Genomic DNA, 19,709 nt, shown 5'->3' with positions numbered 1-19,709 from the left:
GGACAAGATCGCTCAGCGGTCACCCATCCAAGCAGCAGCAACGCTGCTTGATTCTTTTTTTCCTGAATAATCACCATACCCGCTACACTGTGCCATTGGCAGTTGGTTTTAACTGTCTCTTCTGCATACTGTTCTAATACCTTATTAAAACATAACAAGGGCAATTTAGTGATCTTTTCAGGATGCTTAGGGGTGGGTTGTTTTGTAACAGAAGGAGACTACAACAGAAAAATCCAGGTAGAGCTTGAGGCTAGGCCATCAGCTTCTGCGTTATATAGAAGAGTTGGATATTTCGTGTGTATTTGGTGAACCATCGTACAGAAATAATATTCCAGATCTTCTTGCTTAACCAACAAAGATATTTATCACAATTATCTTAAAATTCAGTCTTCTCACTTTGTCGTCTGACTACAATCATCACTTATTTTGACCATTACTTCCTCAATAATTTTAAAGAAAATTCCTCCCACACTTTGGGATGACAATACAGATTAGAATCATTTCAACATCAAAGAGTGAACATATTAAAAATGTGTTCAAACTGAATCCTGGAGCTGAGTTCAATACTCCCAATCGCTTGGCACTACCCCTAAGTTTATTCATACAACGGATGTTGGATGTTAAGAATGCCATACTTCATGAATTAGACTCTAAGAAAAGCACCGGGCTATGATTTGATAATCTGTGAACTTCTGAAAGAACTGTAACTCACACAATACAGTGATTTTATATCGGACTCTTTTATTCAATGCTGTTCTATAACTTAAGCATTTTCTTACTCGTAAAAGGTGGCACAAACAGAATTCATTATTAAAAAGATCTTACACCTGACAGGCTTAGAGATCAATTATAATTTCAGTTTAGATATGCACTTTAAATTTCATAATATATAAAATTATAGGAAGATATTTAATAAGGTATGAAACAAACAAAGCAACTAAAAAAAACAAACAACGCTAAACTTTAATTAACAGTTAACATTGTGTACAAAAATATATTTTACATTACAATATCATACATCCAATATTATGTATTAAACGTGTAGTAACTGTACTGAAATGGAAAATTACAGTAACTTTAATCAAAATATGTAGGTCAAAGCAGCATAGTAAAATAGCACATCAAAGTCAATTAGTTAGACAACCCCCTAATCATATCTTTACAGTTCTGAGTTCTTTCCTCGGTTTTATATTATATTCAACATGATTCAGAACTACTTCTAGAAAGTTGGCTGTTATATGTCAATGAAAAAAAAAGGTTCATTACAGCGAAGTAATTGCACCAGAAAACTGACTTGAATATTTAGAATATTGTACCAACAATAAATAATTAAATATTTGTTTGATTATTTAACTTACATTTTGAAAATCTATCCAAGGAATGTATGGGCTGAATTTCAATATAAATTACTAAAGGTCTATGCTTAAACTCAATGAAATAGAAAACTGGTGTAGTTGTAAAGATTGTGAGTTATAAATTTCAAACAAATTACACAAAATTACTGATTTTTAAACCAAGGTTGAAAACGTATTGGAATATTTAATTAAAATGCAAATTTTGGTGTAATAGTGTTAGTAAAAAACAAAAGTTAGTGCATAGTTTTCTTCGAATGTTACCATTACAGGCCAAATTACCACTAATGGAAAATGCTGGTTTCCTTTCTATTAACCTTGAACTTCCTCAAATGTATTGAAAAAATAAAAATTATATGTAATTTACATGAATTTTTACGTGATTTTCAAGAACACAGCACATCTCAAGAGGCATGATTTCACCAAACATCAAGATTTTGCTGATCATTGAAAAATCTGTTTGATATTTTCCAAGGGAAAGAAATTGAATAGTTCTGTGCTTTTCATCTACATATCTTAACATCTTAAGAGTTTCATATTAATTATGTATGAAAATGAATATTTCACAAACAGTATAATTGTAACAATATACAGACATCTGAAGTAGCACCTTTTACAATATGTAATATTTTTGGAGACTGTGAATTCCAACAATCTAGAAAGTTACATAAAAACCTGGATATTTGAAAACAGATCTCTGCTCACACAAATAAAAATGAACACAATTACTTGACCCATACCTACTAGATCCAATGCTATTGGTGTTGCTTGTGTTAGGAAAAGCTGTACTAAAATTGCTTAAACATTACTTCAACTAACTATGTGAGTAAAAAAGGTTGTCATTATATATGCTTTCTTTTCATAATATCCAATACCACTAACTATATTAAAATATCACAAATTCACAGCTTTGTAAAGCAACACAGCTTTACATGACTCTTAAACATAAACTAGAAGAAACATCAAAGTGGTAAAAATTTCGTTGCTCCTCAAACTAGCTATCTTGAAACATGTGATGGTTTTACATCAGTGTGAATTACAAAATATTCATTATAACTATTGTGAATTTTGTTATACACATTTCTTGAGCTCCGGATTTAATAATACATACAGCACAGAAACAAGAATAAAACTATCACAAACTTTAATGACAGTTGTGATAACTTAACTTAGTGTAACAAATATTATAAAAACACTATTTATTTAGTTGAAATTAAACTGCAACAAAAAAACATTTATAGCGAAGGCTAATTCAATCAGTCAGAACCTAAATTAGGTATATGCAGCTTAAAATGTGCTTTTATGACAAACAAAACAATCAAACACTAAAAGTTGAATATACAAGTTGTGATATGTTTTTGTGAATAAAAATCAATACATGAAGGAGCATTAGAAGTCATTTTCTTTGGTGTCTAAACCAGTACATAAATGATAATGTCGGATAAACATTAGGTAACATAAATCAAAGATTAACACAACTTAAAAATTACAAAAAAATATTGCCAACTTCTAATGTCATAAAGAGGAGAAAGCTAACGATTTCTTCTTTCACTCAACCATTTAGCGAAAAATATCATAAGAAGAGGCCAGGCCATCAGGAAAATTGTGGTCTGCATAGGTAATCCTAGGGGCCTCCATGTTGCGTTTCTTTCTTCTATCTGTAACGATTTAATGAAAATTATAAAATATTTCATCACTGTACAAACACAATAATTACCTAAAGGTAAGGTTATACAACTGAATAAAAGGGTTGTCTAGAAGAACCCGACCTTGAACTGTAGGAGAAATATGAACCACCACCTCCTTCCAAAACAATCTCGTCTCCTCCACAGTAATTTCCTACTGAGCCTCATCAACCCCTAATAAAGACTGCAAGGTGAAGATTTTTAATGGTAACAAATGATTGCTGGGTTATGGTCTAACGATTAGAAACAAATGAGTGATATGATACAGCAGGACTTTACTGCACAAAACTCGAACTTCTTTCTGCACTTTTGTCAACAACTTCGGTAAGTTTCGCACAGACCTTTAGCATTTGCAAATCCTCTGTCACTATCCCACGTACCGCATGTTGGCAAGTTCAGGGTGTCAGCGATTACCTGGATACTTAACAGACAGTCTGAACTCAAAACTTCACGCACACGTAGGTGATCTTCTCCCGGCCCTCCTTGTAGGCTTGTGCCACTTTCCGCATTGAGATCTCAAAATGTATTCCTCCTTAATGGCCTCTTGAAGCATTTAATAACTTTCCGTTGCATTCTTCTCAAGCCACACACAAAACTTGATCACGTACCAAGCGAGCACTCTATTGCCCCGTGACACTATCGGAAAACAGACTTCGTGCAAAGATACATTTTAGCACTCCTACTGCTCGGAGCAAACTGAGACCGGGAGCGTTTGGAGGGGCAGAACCTGCTGTGGATAGTCAGGTCACAATAAAATCATGCTCATTAGTTTCATAAGCACCCTGCATGTATACAGGATGGCCACTCAAATCCTCTTTTCGAATTCCCGGTCGAAAATATCCGATTCTCTAGACTATTTTCAAATCAAATAAACAACTGTAATACTATATTTAAACATTACGCCTAGTTCAGCGGTGACTGTTTATTTTCACCAGTTGTATTTGCAAGGAATGCCACAAAGCTGTGGTGCTCTAGCATTTTTTGTGGTGCGCTAGCGATATGAAATTTGGTGACGATTTATCACTATCACCTATTTCAAGCTCCTTATTCTTTATCCCTGTGTCTTTCGATGTGTCGACAAATCAGCTCGACTTCATAACTTCCCTTTCTGTGATGTTTGAAAAAGTACATCTATCCAATATGGAATAAACAAAGATAACAAATAAATACCAAAACAACGCTACAGTAGGCCAGACTGCAGTCCAGCATTGCAGGTCAAAGATCTGCAGTGGCCGAACTTTGAAGCAATCGCTATTTGCGTACTGCCGTTCAGTAGTCATCCGGGAATAGAATTTTGTTGTATTTGAGATTCAGCTTGCCCATATGAGTAGTATATTGTGAAATAGTGATTTTTCAATCATATTTAAACACTTCTATTGGTATCAGAATCGAGTAGAAAGAGCCCCAGTATTGAGTATCGGAAACGATCCATCTCTACTAAAAATTCCATTGACACTATAATGCATGCACTATTCATGCATGTTTCACGGAGTCCGTAATTCATGTGTAAAGCATGCTTTTCCAGATTCTCACTGTTGGCGGTAGCCCTAGTTAGAATTCCACGAAAGTAACGTGGCTCTCAATATATATCCCAATGACGGCCAATACATGAAGAATGCATTAGAAAGTTATCTATCTGCTACGAAAGTTACCGAAGTGCGGTTAGTTCGTGATCTGTAGAATAAGTACAAAGACACCAGTACAGAACAGTACCTTCTACAGTTGCACCCAGAATACGAGCACAATTGATATTAGCAATTACTGGCTCCTAAATATTTTGTGTCAATCTTTAATATAATGAAAGAATAGAATCACCCCATCACGACAAAACACAACTACAAAGTAAATAAACGCACAAAAGGCTATGGTTCATCACAACATGTTCGCTAGATTATAGTCATGGACTACGAAACAACATGACATAAGGCTCCTTATACATGTTGGACTATTTGGTGTGAACAGTTCGAATCGTCCGACCAATCGTCACGTGTGCAGTGTAGTAGTAAATAGTTAATCGGAGAACTTATGGGATTTCCAGCCGTCGTCCAACCAATCCCGCTCTGACGACGACACTGACGTGCGTGTTTGATTCAGTCGGCTGGCCGTCTGTAGACTTGCGACAACATAAGCTGTGTTTACACTGGCAAGTAAAGTGGCGAGACAATTTGCACAATTACTCTCACGTAATATGAACAAGATAAACAATTTTACTTAAGAGAATTCTCCCAAGTATTAGTACAACTTGCTGTACTTGTATAACTGGTTGTTCCGAGAATCAATACAAAGTCTGTTTACACACGGCAGTGATATCTCGGCAATGTTTATATTGAAATTTTAATAGCCAAAACTGATCTCCAGTTATTGCAAACAACTGTCCGACACTGGTTGCGGTAACGGTCGCAAGAGCTTGCAATTTTAGCCAGTGTAAACTCAATTTAGTCGAGGCTTGGATGTGACTGTGAGATCAAAACATAACACCACTTTCTTTGTTTTAATCTTTGTAATCTGATGAGCAATAGGAACGTGTGCGAGGAGCAATCATTCATAGACCAACCGAGGCCGAGATACAAGTGGTAAGCGGTGGGCGGTGAGCACTGGATCAAGCGGCCACTTAAAGTTTAATGTTTGTGTTGTACATATGGGGAGTACTCACGAAAGATGTGAGAGGCGGGCGGTACCACATGATGCCGTTTATCTGCTGCCAATTGTAGACAATAAATGTTTCTCCTGCCACTCAGCCCTCAGCTCATTCTGTCATTGCTGTGCCACATGTCGGACGCAAACGCGCCTTTTTTGGCGTTATTTGTTATAGCTTACCCACTATTTTCTTCTCCAAAAGGTATCTTATCAGGCCTGGTAAAAATTCAATTGAAATTATGGTGTACCAAAAACAACTGGGTGTGTCAAACTGTCAAGCATATACTATTCAACAAACTGAATTATTAAGCATGTTTATAGCCCCACTTCGAAGACTGAATAATACTTAAATACATAAAACCCGTTTATATCGCTTATTTAGTGCTGATGTCCGGAACGGTCGGCCGATTTAAAATTGTACAATGCATTGTTATGTGTTTTTTGGGGGGAGGGGGCTAGCCGTGGCACAGGAGTAGAACTAACCAAGATAAACTCCACTACACTAGTGGAGGCAACCCTCAGATTAAGTTCGCGAACATATGTCGATCTTCATTCTGAATTTCACGAGCCACGTTGTGTATAATACAATGTTTTGAGATAATAAATTCTTGATTCAAGAAGCTGTCACATTACGTCTTGATTTTTTAAGTTCTTGGAGCCGGAAAATTTGTTTTGTAATTTTCCCGGTTCTCTGAAAAATTTCTGGCTTATTCCCAGTCCGTTAAATTCCCGGTCGGTGGCCACCCTGGTATAGTATTTAGATATAATTAAAATTAATACTAATGATAACAAATACGTAAAAACAATTACTTAGAAATAGTATATAATAGTGATAAAGGTATGTATTATATAAAAACTAAAACACAAACAAAAGAGACCTGTGTGTATTATTTTTACAAATAATATTGATAACATATTAAATCCCATTCAATTAAATTTAACAATAACTTAGATCACAGAAGAATAATTTACAGTGATGCTCTTCAATAGGACTAGAAATATGTTATAATTGTTTTTGTCACAGTTTATAATATATACTTCAAATAGTCATGCTCCTGTATTGTATTAAGTTAAATAATTGCTAATTCCGTAATCAACCATGTTCTGTCAAATTAAACCTTACGTTTGTATTTTTGTTCATACTTCTAAGGTTCTATACAGGCTCCATTGCTATTTAACACCACTCATTTTTACTGTACAGGTATTACCCCATGATAACCAATAAGACTAGGAAGTGAAAAATCTATTATTCCAAAGATTCCATTTTCATGAATAATTAATTGGTATCTACATTATAATACTCTAGAAATATGAACCAACTTTAAATGACAGCAAAAAAGAATTTGCAAGTGTTCCTAAATGATCTTGCCTGACAACTCAGAAATCATAAACTTGTTTTTTTACCAGTTTTTTCAACATAAGACCATATGTATAAGAACCAGTTTTTCACAATCGATCTTATAGAGAAAGAATGACACGAAAAGAAAAAGCTGGATCTTAAGAACTATTTGAATTGTACTATACAATCTACTGCTCTGGTACCTCGCGTTGGTTCTGTTCTTCTAAATCAGCCATGCGCTGTCGCAATATGTCCACCTCTCTCCCCATCTGCACCACCACCATTCTGTACACGTTGACTCCCACAACACCTGCAAACACAACACATCATTAACATTAATTGTTATTGTGACACTGTGAACATCTCCTAGGGGTTTGTTCCATCGGTACAGATACACTCTGTATAATTAACATGCTTTATAATAACTTCAAATATTTTCTAAAGCAAAATTAAATTCTCTTTCCAGAATATTTTCTGTTCTCTTTAGGCACAGCCCATCACACACCAATAAATAAGTTTACGACAGCAACTCACCTACTGGTGTTCCTCCTGGGACGGAATTGGTTGCAGCGGGAGTACACGGCTGGAACAGAAACAAGGCAGATAAATAACCAATAATTTAATATAGACAACACCAAAACCATTTACTAAAATTTATTTCACAAAACAATTAAGTGATGTATATGATGTAATACACAAGATTTGATGTCTAGTGAATAAAGACATAAAATTTTATGTATCTCGACCACTAAAAATTATGAACACAGCTATGACGGGAAATCTAACATAATGTTAACCTTTTGGACACTGAGCTCATCTGAGGTATTTTGAATTGTTTTACTAATATGATTGTAACTAAGTAACTTTACAACTTGAATTATAATTTCTGCATAGTTCCTTCATCATAAAAAAGATATACATATTTATTATATAATTCTACAGTAAAAAGTTTATTATTGATGATAGATGATATGTAAAAGTAACGGGATTTTGTTAATTTGGCATTGATGTATGTTACAAATGTGGAACACAGTGTTTTTATTTTTTTTAACATATACAGATTGCAAAAGTTTGAAAATGCTATTATGAAAATGTTATAACATTACTGCTATTGTAGTCCAAAATAAAAGTGATTAAAATACTAAAAATATCTATTCACACAAGTTGCCTGGCTTTACATAATATACTCATTAACTTAAGCTAAATGTCATAACAGGGAACTTAGTGACCGGGAACGTGATGGTCCATTAAGTAAAGTAATTCACTAAAAACTTAATGTAAAATATCTGCGAGGTACTCGATTGACCACCAAAATAAATAAGAAGTACTTTTATACGGGGAAATAGCAACAGCTGAGTGAACCAACGACTGACTAATCACAGTGTGTGCAGGTGCAGAAAGCAGGGGAATTTAACAAAACAAAACAAAACAATTACAAAACTTGAATTTCTTTTACACAGTTCAATTGTGTATTTGATGAGACAATGGGACTATCACTTCACCTATTAATAGGTGTCTCTGATGTCTAAACAATGTAAATGTTTTGTTTTGAACTTCTTCTTCGTCGACTTTCTTTGGGTCTCGTCGGATAAACATGACTCCAGATTTCAGGAGTAAAGTCTGAGACAGTGTCAGATACCGGACGCTGCAATAAAAGGAAGGTGGACTGGAGCTAAAATCAACATTAAACTGAATCAACCCTTTCTACCATAGCTACGTTATGTGTAGAATTACAAATAAAATGATTGGTCATTGTCACGGACAGTTTGACAACACTGCACGCAACTTGTGTCTTCAGGCAAGAGTAAGTATACACAGGTGTAATCAAGTCGTCTGGACAAGATCAACAATGTTAGTTCGCTGGATTTCATCAGAACACGAGGAAGTAGTTGGGAATAAAAGAGGGACGCTCTGACAAATTTGGGCTCAGCGTTTAATCTGAGAGAATCTAAACTCTTCTATGAGATTTCTAAGGGTGTTGCCTTGAAAAAAAGCCTGACTAATTAACTGACAGTCTCTGTGACCGACTGAATTCTTATTTTGTGGATATGAAGATGGCACCAAACTGATACTGAAACCTGTAATCCATTGACATTACAAAAGTAATCAATTAGTGAACAAAACTTAGCTAAGGTACACAAAATATATGTTCAGCATTACCTCTGACTGAATCGTGGTCTCAATAGATTGTAAACGCTTCTTTATCTCCACAATCTCTTGTTTCACTTCAAGTGAAACAGTGGGTTCTGATGCCATTCTTCTCTCAGCAGGGTCTTTATTACCTGTTATTACATCAAAGTGAATTAAATCTTTTAATGTACTTTTGCACACAAAGAAGAAAATGTTACTGCATAAAGTTAAAATAAATAACACATTCCTTCTTTAATGTTGAAACAATAAAAACTTATCAATGATGAAGTCCAATGTTTATTTACTATACAGTCAATTTGATTTCATTTTGTTATATATCTTACCAGACATAATGTCTTAAAAAGTAGTAAATGATCAAAAGACTGAGAAAATACTGTTCACTTTAAATAGGAATTATAAAGTTAGTAAACCTGTAAAACTATTAGGGGTATACCTTGACAGCAGATTGAGTTGGGAACATCACATAGATCAATTGTGTAAAAAATTATCTAGAGTAGTCTATCTCTTGAGTAAATTGAGACATTGTATAACTACGGATATGCTTCTAGCCTCCATTTTTCCATTCACACTTAAGTTATGGTATAACTCTATGGGGGAACAGTAGTAGTGCAGTAAGAGTATTTAAATGGCAAAAAAATGCATTACGTGTTATGAAAAATGTTTCAAAAAGAGAGACTTGTGTTCCAATTTTTAAGGAATTAAAAGTAATGACTATTCCTAATATGGATATATTCTACTGCCTTATAAGTGTAAAGGAACAACTTGAAACATTTACAACTAGGCAGGATATTCATGATTATCCTACTAGAACAAAACATTTGTTACAACTCTTACCAGTTAAATTAACCAAAACAAAATGCAGTCATCTTTTTATGAAAATTAAATTGTTCAATAAGTTACCATTAGATGCTAGATCTGTATCTTTAGTCAAATTTAAAACAGTTTTGAAGTGCTGGTTAAAATTTAATATATTTTATTGTGTTGATGAATTCTTAAATTGTGATACCACAACAATAATTTTTTAAATTTTGTCTCTCAATGTATTTATTTATTCAGTTATTTATTATTTATTTAGTTTTAATATTGTTGAGTTTTAAAATTTTATCCATGTTAAATGTGTTAATAGTTATTTATTATTGTTAATTTATATAGATCTGTTGGTTGTTTGGTTATTGTTGTTATTAATTATATAGATCTATATATTTGCTGGTAGGCTGGATTAAGTAGATAGAATCTGAGTAGTTTGTTTTAGTTTTAGTTTAGAATATTTTAGTAACTTGACAAAGTCTATTGCACTATTGAATGTGTTTAAAGACCAATAAAGATCTTGAATCTTGAATCTTATATATACCTATGATCTAGAGAAATTTTATTAAGGTAATAGAATCATCAACTTACTCACTTTACTCACATAAAATTCTATCTCACAGGTGAAACCTTTTAGTATAATAAGGTGAAACAATGATTTACATATGTTGAAGACAATACAAATTCAAGAATTGTAACTTACCAATCAGCTATAGAAGGTAGTATAAGAAACTGCACTTAAACGTTTTCAAGAAATACAATAATTTCAATGCAGTAATAAAAGTAAGTGAGCTAAAACAATTCACTACACTTTCAAGTAGTGGTTGATATAAAAAAACAACAAATAACAGTAATGTTTCATATAAGACCGGTCATATCATAGCCAACTCACAGGTGACTGCACAACTACTTCCAACACGTCTTCCATACAATAAATGCGCGTACAGACCGAGATACTGAAGATGAGTCAGCCATATAGACAGACATATGGAAGCATAGTCAGCCACCTGCTTGCCTTGCTGACCTTTCACATTGCAGTGTCCAAACATAACTGGCTAAATATTACACTTATTTAAACTACAACCATTACTTTAAGTTAATTTTTTTTAATCAAGCCATATTAAAAAATAAATAAAATAAAAAGAAAACACTACAATTGGAGGCTCAATTTTAATTAACTACGTAAGTTGCTGGACTCTAGATTAAGTGACTTAATATTATTATTAAATTATATCACTGGCCACACTACTGGTAATAGTGGTCAGTAAATTCCGAAAAAAGTTATTGTGAATTATACTTTGTAAATTATTGAAGGAATAAAATTATTATTATTATTATATGGGTCTATTTCATACACTGATTTTCTCTTACACACATATTTTACATTCTAGTCACAAAATGTCAAGATAGCCACATACTCCAGCTATCAGTTTAAATAGAGATTGTCACAAATGGTTTCATTCTAGGTGTCTTGAGTAACACTTGAAATTGTAGTGAGGAAAATAGCAAAAATGTAGCAAACAAATTGCAGAGTTTCAAAGTAAATTCAAAATCTCACAGTAAAAGGAACCATAGATTTATGTGGATTTTATGTGTTCTTTTCACTTGTAAAAATAATAATGATTAAGAATTAAATACTAAACTATGTAAACCTAAAAAAACAAGCATATACTCTTTTGAAAAGATTTTCCACAAAAAGGGATTTTCAATTTGAAATGATATATGATTTACAACAAAAACTCTCAGTATACAGTTTCCTAACCACAGCTTTAGAATGAAGTGGAGATATCTGCTAGTCAAACTGGTTTACAGTTGACAGACTTAACTATTTAAATGTATGAACAATTTTCAGAAGAACTTACTGAAAAATTGAGAAAGGTTTATCAAGATATATGTAGTAGAACAGACTTAGCCTTCACATAAACGAAATACTCTTAGAGTTAGAAAATATAATGAACAATAAAATGAAAAACCTTTTTAAAAAGTTATCAAACCTTGTTACACCAGCCAATCCTACAGAAAAATATCATAGCAAAATGGACATGTTAAAGATAAGTTCTTAAGAAAATCATCCTACAGCTTAAATATTCATTCAAATAACATACGAAAATCTCAATTTAATAGTATTAAAAATAATAATAATGAAGCAATTAACCTACCACCATATAATATTATTTACTGTCTAATATGATTAACCTTTCAAAGCATAAAATCAATGACTATGAAGCATCATTTTAGGAAGGGGACTTACAAATACAGGAGTTCTTGAAGTCTTTAGAACCATCTTGTAACAAAAAGTTAAGTATTTCTTTAATAAACTTGACTGTAGAATCTCATTGATTGGTTTGTACAATTTTGAGTCGACCAGTTGTTTTTGATTTCTAAAATGTAGTTACTGATGTCTAAGATAAAAATGGATCTTCCTTTGCCTGTTGGTAAAATAACTTTATTTTTTATGCTTCAAAGATGAAAATGCTTTAATTTAAAGTTATATTTTCTTTTTATTGCAGAGTATCAGTAATCACATGTTGGACAAACCAATCAATGAGATTTTGCAGTTAAGTTTATTAAAGGAATACAAAACTATTTGTTACAAGATGGTTCTAAAGACTTAAATTTTTTTTTTTAATTTAGACTTATACGTGAAAAATACTGATCATTTCACTGAAAGACTAAGTGTAACCGGGCCACTTCTAAATGACATTACACTAATAAATATTGATATTCAGTCACTATGCAGGGTGAGGTAGACCACCAGTCTGCGATGTATAACAGATGAACCGAGAAACCTAGCTTCTTCGTTTGAACAAAAATTGCCATATTTCGACCTGAAAGAATTTGGGAAGATATTTTTTAACACCCAAAAATAGCACTTGGGGGAGGAAGAGGGGGTAAGAGTAATTTTTTAAAAAGATTTTCAAATGTAAAGGTAGGTTGAGTCGTACCTTATTTTAAAGGTCTATTCACTGATCTTTTTAAAAAAAGTTTTAATTTGTTTCGCTTCTTGTATACAGAGTGGTTGAAAATATCAAAGTTGTTGAATGAACAGTAGCCCTGATTTGTTGCATTATGTCCTCTCGAGTTGTGGGCCTCGGTGCATAAACCTAGTCCCCACAAGATGTCCATGAACATTAAATCCGGGGATCTGGATCGGTAGTTGATTGGTCTACCTCTCCCAATCCACTTTTCAGGATCCAAAGTTTGTCGCACTGCTTCAGTTTGGGCTGGCACCTCATCATGCAAAAACCATACTTTTTGGATAGTTTGTTCAGGAATATTCATAATAAATTAGGCAAGTAAACACTTGTTCAAGCACTAAACCAATTGAAAAACTGTGTTTACTGTAATCAGCTATCAAATTGAGCATGATAATTGGCAACTGCAATGATAATTGGGTCTGCCTACACAAAGTGGCTTTTTATCAAGTGATTTCACATTATTAGTATTAAAAATTACTAAGCTTTAAATGTTATTTGTAACCAAAAGGAAAAATAAAAAAGCCCTAAATCTCTGTCCTCCAATTATGACTGTGGTGATCTAAAAAAATAATACTGTTTTTCTGTTTGTATATATCTTTGAATTATGTCCAAAGTTGAGGATCAAAGCCGTATTAATATGGAAAAGGTGCCATCTTCATAGAACTTGAGTAAGAATATTTTAGAGTTAAAAAATGAAGTCAATCGACTTAAAAATGGATATAGCTTAGCGAAAAACAAATTAAATATAATGAAAAACTCTTGGCTACATGATGGTTGTTACATAATACTTTGACATTATCATGATAAAAGTTATTGGAAATAATGATTCAATTTACTTAATAAATCCTGCCATTACTAATGCAATAAAGCATCTTACAGAATTTAAGGCATTCCTGGATCCTTTAATTTACATGCAAAAGAAATGTTAGTTATGGCGGTTAATGATTGTGTAGACTTAACTGGAGAAGAGGGTTCTCACTGTAGTGTTCTGGTTTATTGTAAGAAAGAAAATATATTCTACAGTTCTGACTCAATGGGAGGCTACAATTGGCAGCATACAAATTGTGTTGCAAATAAATTATCAGGATATTTTGGATTAAAGGAGATTCCTGAAATAGTAGTACTTAGAGGCACCCAGCAGGAGAATTCTTTTGGTTGCGGAATATTCACTTTGGCTGCAATAGAATGTATAGTACAAAATGGCAAGAAAATGAATGTTAGAGATATTACTTTTCCTGAATTAGATATTTTTTTACTGCATAAAAGCGTTCTAACTCGGCTTCTTCTGTTGTAAGTAGACTGAATATGAGTAGAGAGGTTCTGCTGTCTTTGATGGTGGATACAAACTTGTCTTCCAATAACAACTTGTGTAATTTAGAAACATTCAGTGATAACACTGTGGTGACCAGAAAGGTCTTGACCGTGCATGGTGTGGAAGAAGAATGGATAAAAGTCAAAAAAGGAGATAAAATGTGTTGTAGAAGTGAGGCAATCTTGTCTTCTCATATAAACAATTGTCATTCAGTGGAAAAAATTAACACTTACAATGCCTTGTCAGACCTTTCTGAAACTGAACCACCACGTGTGAGACAGGATGTCTGTACACTTCAAACCTAAAAAAGCCTGCAACCGAGTTTAAAAATCTGCAACAATAATTTGAAGAAGCGATTAAAACCTACAAAGAAGAAAAACAAACAACATAGAGTATTGATGCCGGCTGACAGCCATAGTCGCGGATGTGCGGCTCTACTGCAGGACCAGCTTGGGGACCAGTATATATATGCCGGTTTCGATGTACTGTGGTGGAGAATATTGTTGAACACTGTACGAGAGATTTTAATACACAAAGTGTTGTACCAATTGTGGATAATAATAGTATTATTATTCCAGGCCTTCCTTTATGTTATGATAAACCTATGCTGAACAAAGATATTGTGAAGTGTAATAAAGTAAGGAACTTATATGTATTTCAACAGTAAGGACCATACTGGTCATGGATCACATTTTAAAAGCTTAGGTAAAATAAAGTTTTGTTCAATATTAGCTGAAACGATTAAAAATAATGTTACATGGAATTTAAATGAAACTTGTAATCGGATTATTATTGGAAAGGAACGTTTTTTCATATTTAAAATATCTTACTGAAACATACAAAATTTTGTTTAAAAAGTTGATGAATTGATTTTAACATTAAACAAAGAAAATGCAGATATTATATGCTTAGGTGGTTGTTATAATAACATTGTATAACATATATATATAACATTGATTTAAAGAGTCTGAGCTCTCTTCTATTAACTTAGCAGAATATAACCTAGTAGCATCTTCCTGTAGGAAGAACTGTGTCAGAGGAGGCTCAGCAGTTTATACTAAAAACAATCTAGATGTTAGAAATCTTAGACAATTTATTTCCTTGCTGAGGATACAGTTTTTTAAGTATGTGCCTTGTCAATTTTTATTGATGGGTCATTAATTATTGTAGTCTCCCTTTCCCGTACACCTGATTCTGAGTATTCAATATTTTTAAATAAATTAAGTGAAATGTTCAGTATTTGTAATAAACTCAAAGCCAATATAGTCCTAGGAACTGATTTTAATATTAATTTTAGGAATTGGACAGACGCTTTGACTAGAAATATGTGTGACCTGATATCATGCTTTGGTATGAAACTTGGTAGTAGAGAAATAACCAAGCATTTTCACTTACAATTTCTTTAACATCTGCCCATAAGGATTATTGAAAGTGTTCTGTCTATCTTGAAAGAACATCTATCTGACCATTTTGCTCTACTTCTAACACTTAAAATTAAAAAAATTCTAAAAACGGCAATGCACAAATACCTGTAAGATTGATTAATTAATGATTCATCAGTTGCTCACCTATTGTTTGCATTGAAACATAATGCTTGGTTTTATGTATATTCAGCAAGAGATTCAAATATTACATTTTGGCCTTTTTTAAATACATTTTTATATTTTAAAAACTTGTTTTTGCCAGTTAAACAAACCAAAGTTAGAGTAAATAATGTAATTAAGGATAAGAACTGGTTCAATTCTGATCTAGTGTCAACGAAAAAGGAATGTGACAATTATTATTACTTGGTTAAGCACACTAATAATACTGAACGTTATAAAAGTTTAACCCTTTTAGTGCCAACGGCCGTATTTACAGACGTTTGAAAAACTACCGAGAAATGCCAACGTCCGTATATATGGACGTTTGAATAACTACCGAAGAATGCCGACGTCCGTATATACGGACGTTCAGAGTAAAAGTCATACCGCAATCATTTTTTAACTTGTTATAAATTTGTTGGTATACAAACAATCAGAATGAACCAATCTACATACAAAAAATAATAATAGTTATATCGTAAGGTTAGTCAGGTGTTTAGCCATGATAGAAATGACCGTGGTTGTTGCATCAGACACAGTTGTGTCAGCTGATAGTTCACGTCTAACCTCTGTGTTTGGTTGTTTGTGTTGCTGCTTCCACAGTGTTTGTTTGTTGATAAATAGTTTACTAACAATGTTTTACTAACATAAAAAGTAAACTTCAATAAAATGAAACGCTCGCGATCTCCACTTAGCGAGAATACAGTTCTTGCCGTATTAGAATTGCATTAAGATTGCATCCCTTATGTTTGCCTCACCATATTTGTGTTACCGCCTAACTATAATACCTATGTACAAAAGTGTGTATTTTTTTTTATATTTTACAAAGTGTACATTATTTTTTAAGTAGAAAGTAGTTTCAGACAGTTTTTTAATGGTTTCATAGTGGAAAATATTATAAGCTTTATAAAGAAGCTAAATAGTGTAAATAACACAAAAAAGTGAAAATGTAACTTTCTAAAAAAATTAACATGATTTTTTTTAGTTTTTGAAATATTAATCAAAACTTTTTATGTGTGTATTCAGTTTTAATTCCTCTTTCAAGTGATAGTATGTGTTATAGTGAAATAATTTTTTTTAAGTACTATTTTTGATGTGAAACTGGAAAAATAATTTGCTTTATAGTTTTTTATAAGGGAATTTATTTTACTGCAAAACAATGAAACAATTAGGAAAATATCTCAATATTTGTAATTTTTAAAATTTTTTTAGTAAAACACTGCAAAACAGCTGAAATAGGCCTGGCATCCTTCAGTAGAATTATGTGAAAAATCACTGGCATTTCTCAGACCAACTTTTGATTTTTTGTCTGGCACTAAAAGGGTTAGAGAATAGTTACAAAGTTGCTTTGTGTAATGCAAAACTTGACTACGGGAGCAAAATAATTAAAAATGCTTGTAATAAGATTAAGGCCTCCTGAAAACTCATTAATTCTGCATTCTTAAAACGTTTTCAGAGTAGTGTTTGTAAAACACAAGAAAATACTCATCATCACAGTAGTGATAGGTTTAACTCTTATTTTGTAGATTGTATGGATAAGATTGTAAATAATGTTAATAGTTGTATTCCGTCACATATTTAATCTGATTTTCTGAATATGTTTCCTAGAAAAAAACTTTGTTTCATCTAAGACATGTTTCTGTAGAGGAAGTCTATGCAGGTATTTAGACTCAGCAATAGTAACAGTTTATAATGCTGTGCATGAGTAAGAATGAGTAAATTTATTGATTTATAACTGTACAGAAGCAAAATGAAATAAGTGACACATCAAAACTAAATCAATAACCAGTGCTATTCTTTTATTGTTGTTTTGTCTCAAGATCCGTGACACAGCATGCAGGTATATGCATACAGCGTGCTTTAAAATTAAACAGCATGTCTAAATATAGAATGTGGTTGTCAGTGGCTTGATATATATATAGAGGTAGGTGACAGTTGCAGAAAGGCCTTCAGGGAACTAAGAATTCTGACAGTAGTAAATTTCTATATCTTCGAAACAATTGTACACTCTGTAACAAATCTGGAACTCCCTCCTATAGCCGTCAAGATATGAGGTAACCAAATGATTGTTGACGACCATTCCCTGAAACTCTTAAACCACTAAATAAAAATGCAACAGAACAAAGGACACCACACCTGGTTTGCCAACAAAATTTTTCAAAGAAGCTTGATACTTGCCCAAGGCAATACAGTACTACAAAGGAAATACACAAAAAAGACAAAATGACCCATCTTCATTCCATCATCAGACTACTTCTACAGACACCCTCAATTTTTTAAAGATATTTCTAAAGACCTTCTGCGAGAAGCAGCCTGCCTGCCCTGCCATTGGTTGTAGTTCGGAAATTATCCTTAAACGGTTTGTCTCCAGGTTGAGTGATAGAGAGGACTTCTTAGCTCCAACACCACCCACCTGGCCCAATAAGACTTCTAACTTTACAAACTACCAAATCCTCCACAGAGAAAATATATCTTTAGCCATTTTAAACCAAAACGTTGGCATGCTCTAAGAAGAAGAAAGTAATGCGCATGATTTTATTGTGACACGACTATTTATCGCAGTGTGCTCAGACCGGTTGGATAATGTGAAGGGGGTTCTGCTCTTCCGAATGCGCCCGGTCTCAGTTTGCTCTGTAGCAGATTAACATCGGTCAAATTTAAATTTCAAGTGGTTCGTCGCAAGAACGGTAAGCGGAAATTGATGTGTCATTTTGTTGCCGTGTGCCACAAACAGCTGATAAAGCAAACCAGATGTTACGTTTTTGATCACATTAAAAATATTAGTTTGCGTTGGAGGCTGAAGAGCTGACGACTTCTAGTGTGTGAGCCCCGTTCTGTAACCCCGGACATGGGAAGGAGATTGCTGGCCTACAAGTCTCTTTCTGGTCTGAGCAGCGGTAATGAATAGACGTACATTTATCCCAAACTCAAGAAGCACATGTTTTAGTAAAATTTGCTCATAAGTCAAAGTGTTAATCTCAATCACAAATTAGAAACTATTAAAGCTAGTGAGTGAAATTTCTTGTCTGAGCGGTGTAATGATGATGGGATGTGTATTCAACCGTTAAAAAAAACCACATGTTTTCATAAATTGGTTGAATTTAATTATAAAGCAGTGTAACTGAAACTGGCGGGTGAAGTAATGCTAAAATGCTCAAATATAAAGTCTAAAATCAAATGAGTGAAATTAATTAACCTCAAATTAATATTGGTAAGTACTATGTTTAAGTGACAGGACTTATATCATATGATTGAACATTTTCATTTTAATTAACATTGGAGATTTGTTTGATTGGAGACTGAAATAAAACTAACAACTAATAAGACTGAAATAAAACTCACATTTAGAACTTTGTCATATGGCATAGCCAACACTGCATAATATGACGTAATTTGATATTTGAAGTATTTAAATTATAAGAATAACTTGGGACATTAAATCAATATAGTACACTTTTAATTTCATCACAAAACTAAAATAAAGTAGTGCAAGTTGAAATGAACACTTACAACCTGAACTTTTACATATGCACAGCAACGTGGGACAATTAAACAATTACCTACACCTGATCTACTACAGATGACAGTAACAATTTGAGGCAGTTTACTACAAATATAAACCACCACAAACTGATCTACTTCAGGTGATTACACCGCTAGACACTACAACTAATTATCACCCGACACTAGACCTTCAACATATGCAAAAACAAATACAAACAGGATTGGTATACAACTGAATTAGCTATCATGAAGGAAAGGCTACTGTTCTTGGACAGATTAAGAAAATGTAACAGGGATAATATACATCTAAATATGGGGTTTTATGAGTTGAAGTGTAAATACAGGTGTTCTATAAATGAGG

At 33.1% G+C, this 19,709-nt stretch overlaps 1 protein-coding gene across 1 annotated transcript in view; it reads right to left on the bottom strand.

Annotated features, from left to right (window-relative positions):
• Positions 1-938: 938 nt before the first annotated feature.
• The window catches only part of LOC124368773 (acyl-CoA-binding domain-containing protein 4), a 55,178-nt gene continuing 36,407 nt past the window's right edge, over positions 939-19,709 (bottom strand). Inside the window, exons 6-9 of the mRNA XM_046826126.1 lie at positions 9,174-9,295; positions 7,548-7,596; positions 7,217-7,323; positions 939-3,010 (exon numbers count right to left, since the gene is read on the bottom strand). Of these exons, the coding sequence (XP_046682082.1) occupies positions 2,885-3,010; positions 7,217-7,323; positions 7,548-7,596; positions 9,174-9,295 (404 nt within the window). The 3' untranslated portion in view covers positions 939-2,884. The remainder of the gene's footprint in view (positions 3,011-7,216; positions 7,324-7,547; positions 7,597-9,173; positions 9,296-19,709) is intronic.

This window comes from Homalodisca vitripennis, chromosome X, assembly GCF_021130785.1.
Source record: "Homalodisca vitripennis isolate AUS2020 chromosome X, UT_GWSS_2.1, whole genome shotgun sequence".
Lineage (NCBI taxonomy): Eukaryota > Metazoa > Arthropoda > Insecta > Hemiptera > Cicadellidae > Homalodisca > Homalodisca vitripennis.
This window is presented reverse-complemented; position numbering and strand designations above follow the sequence as displayed.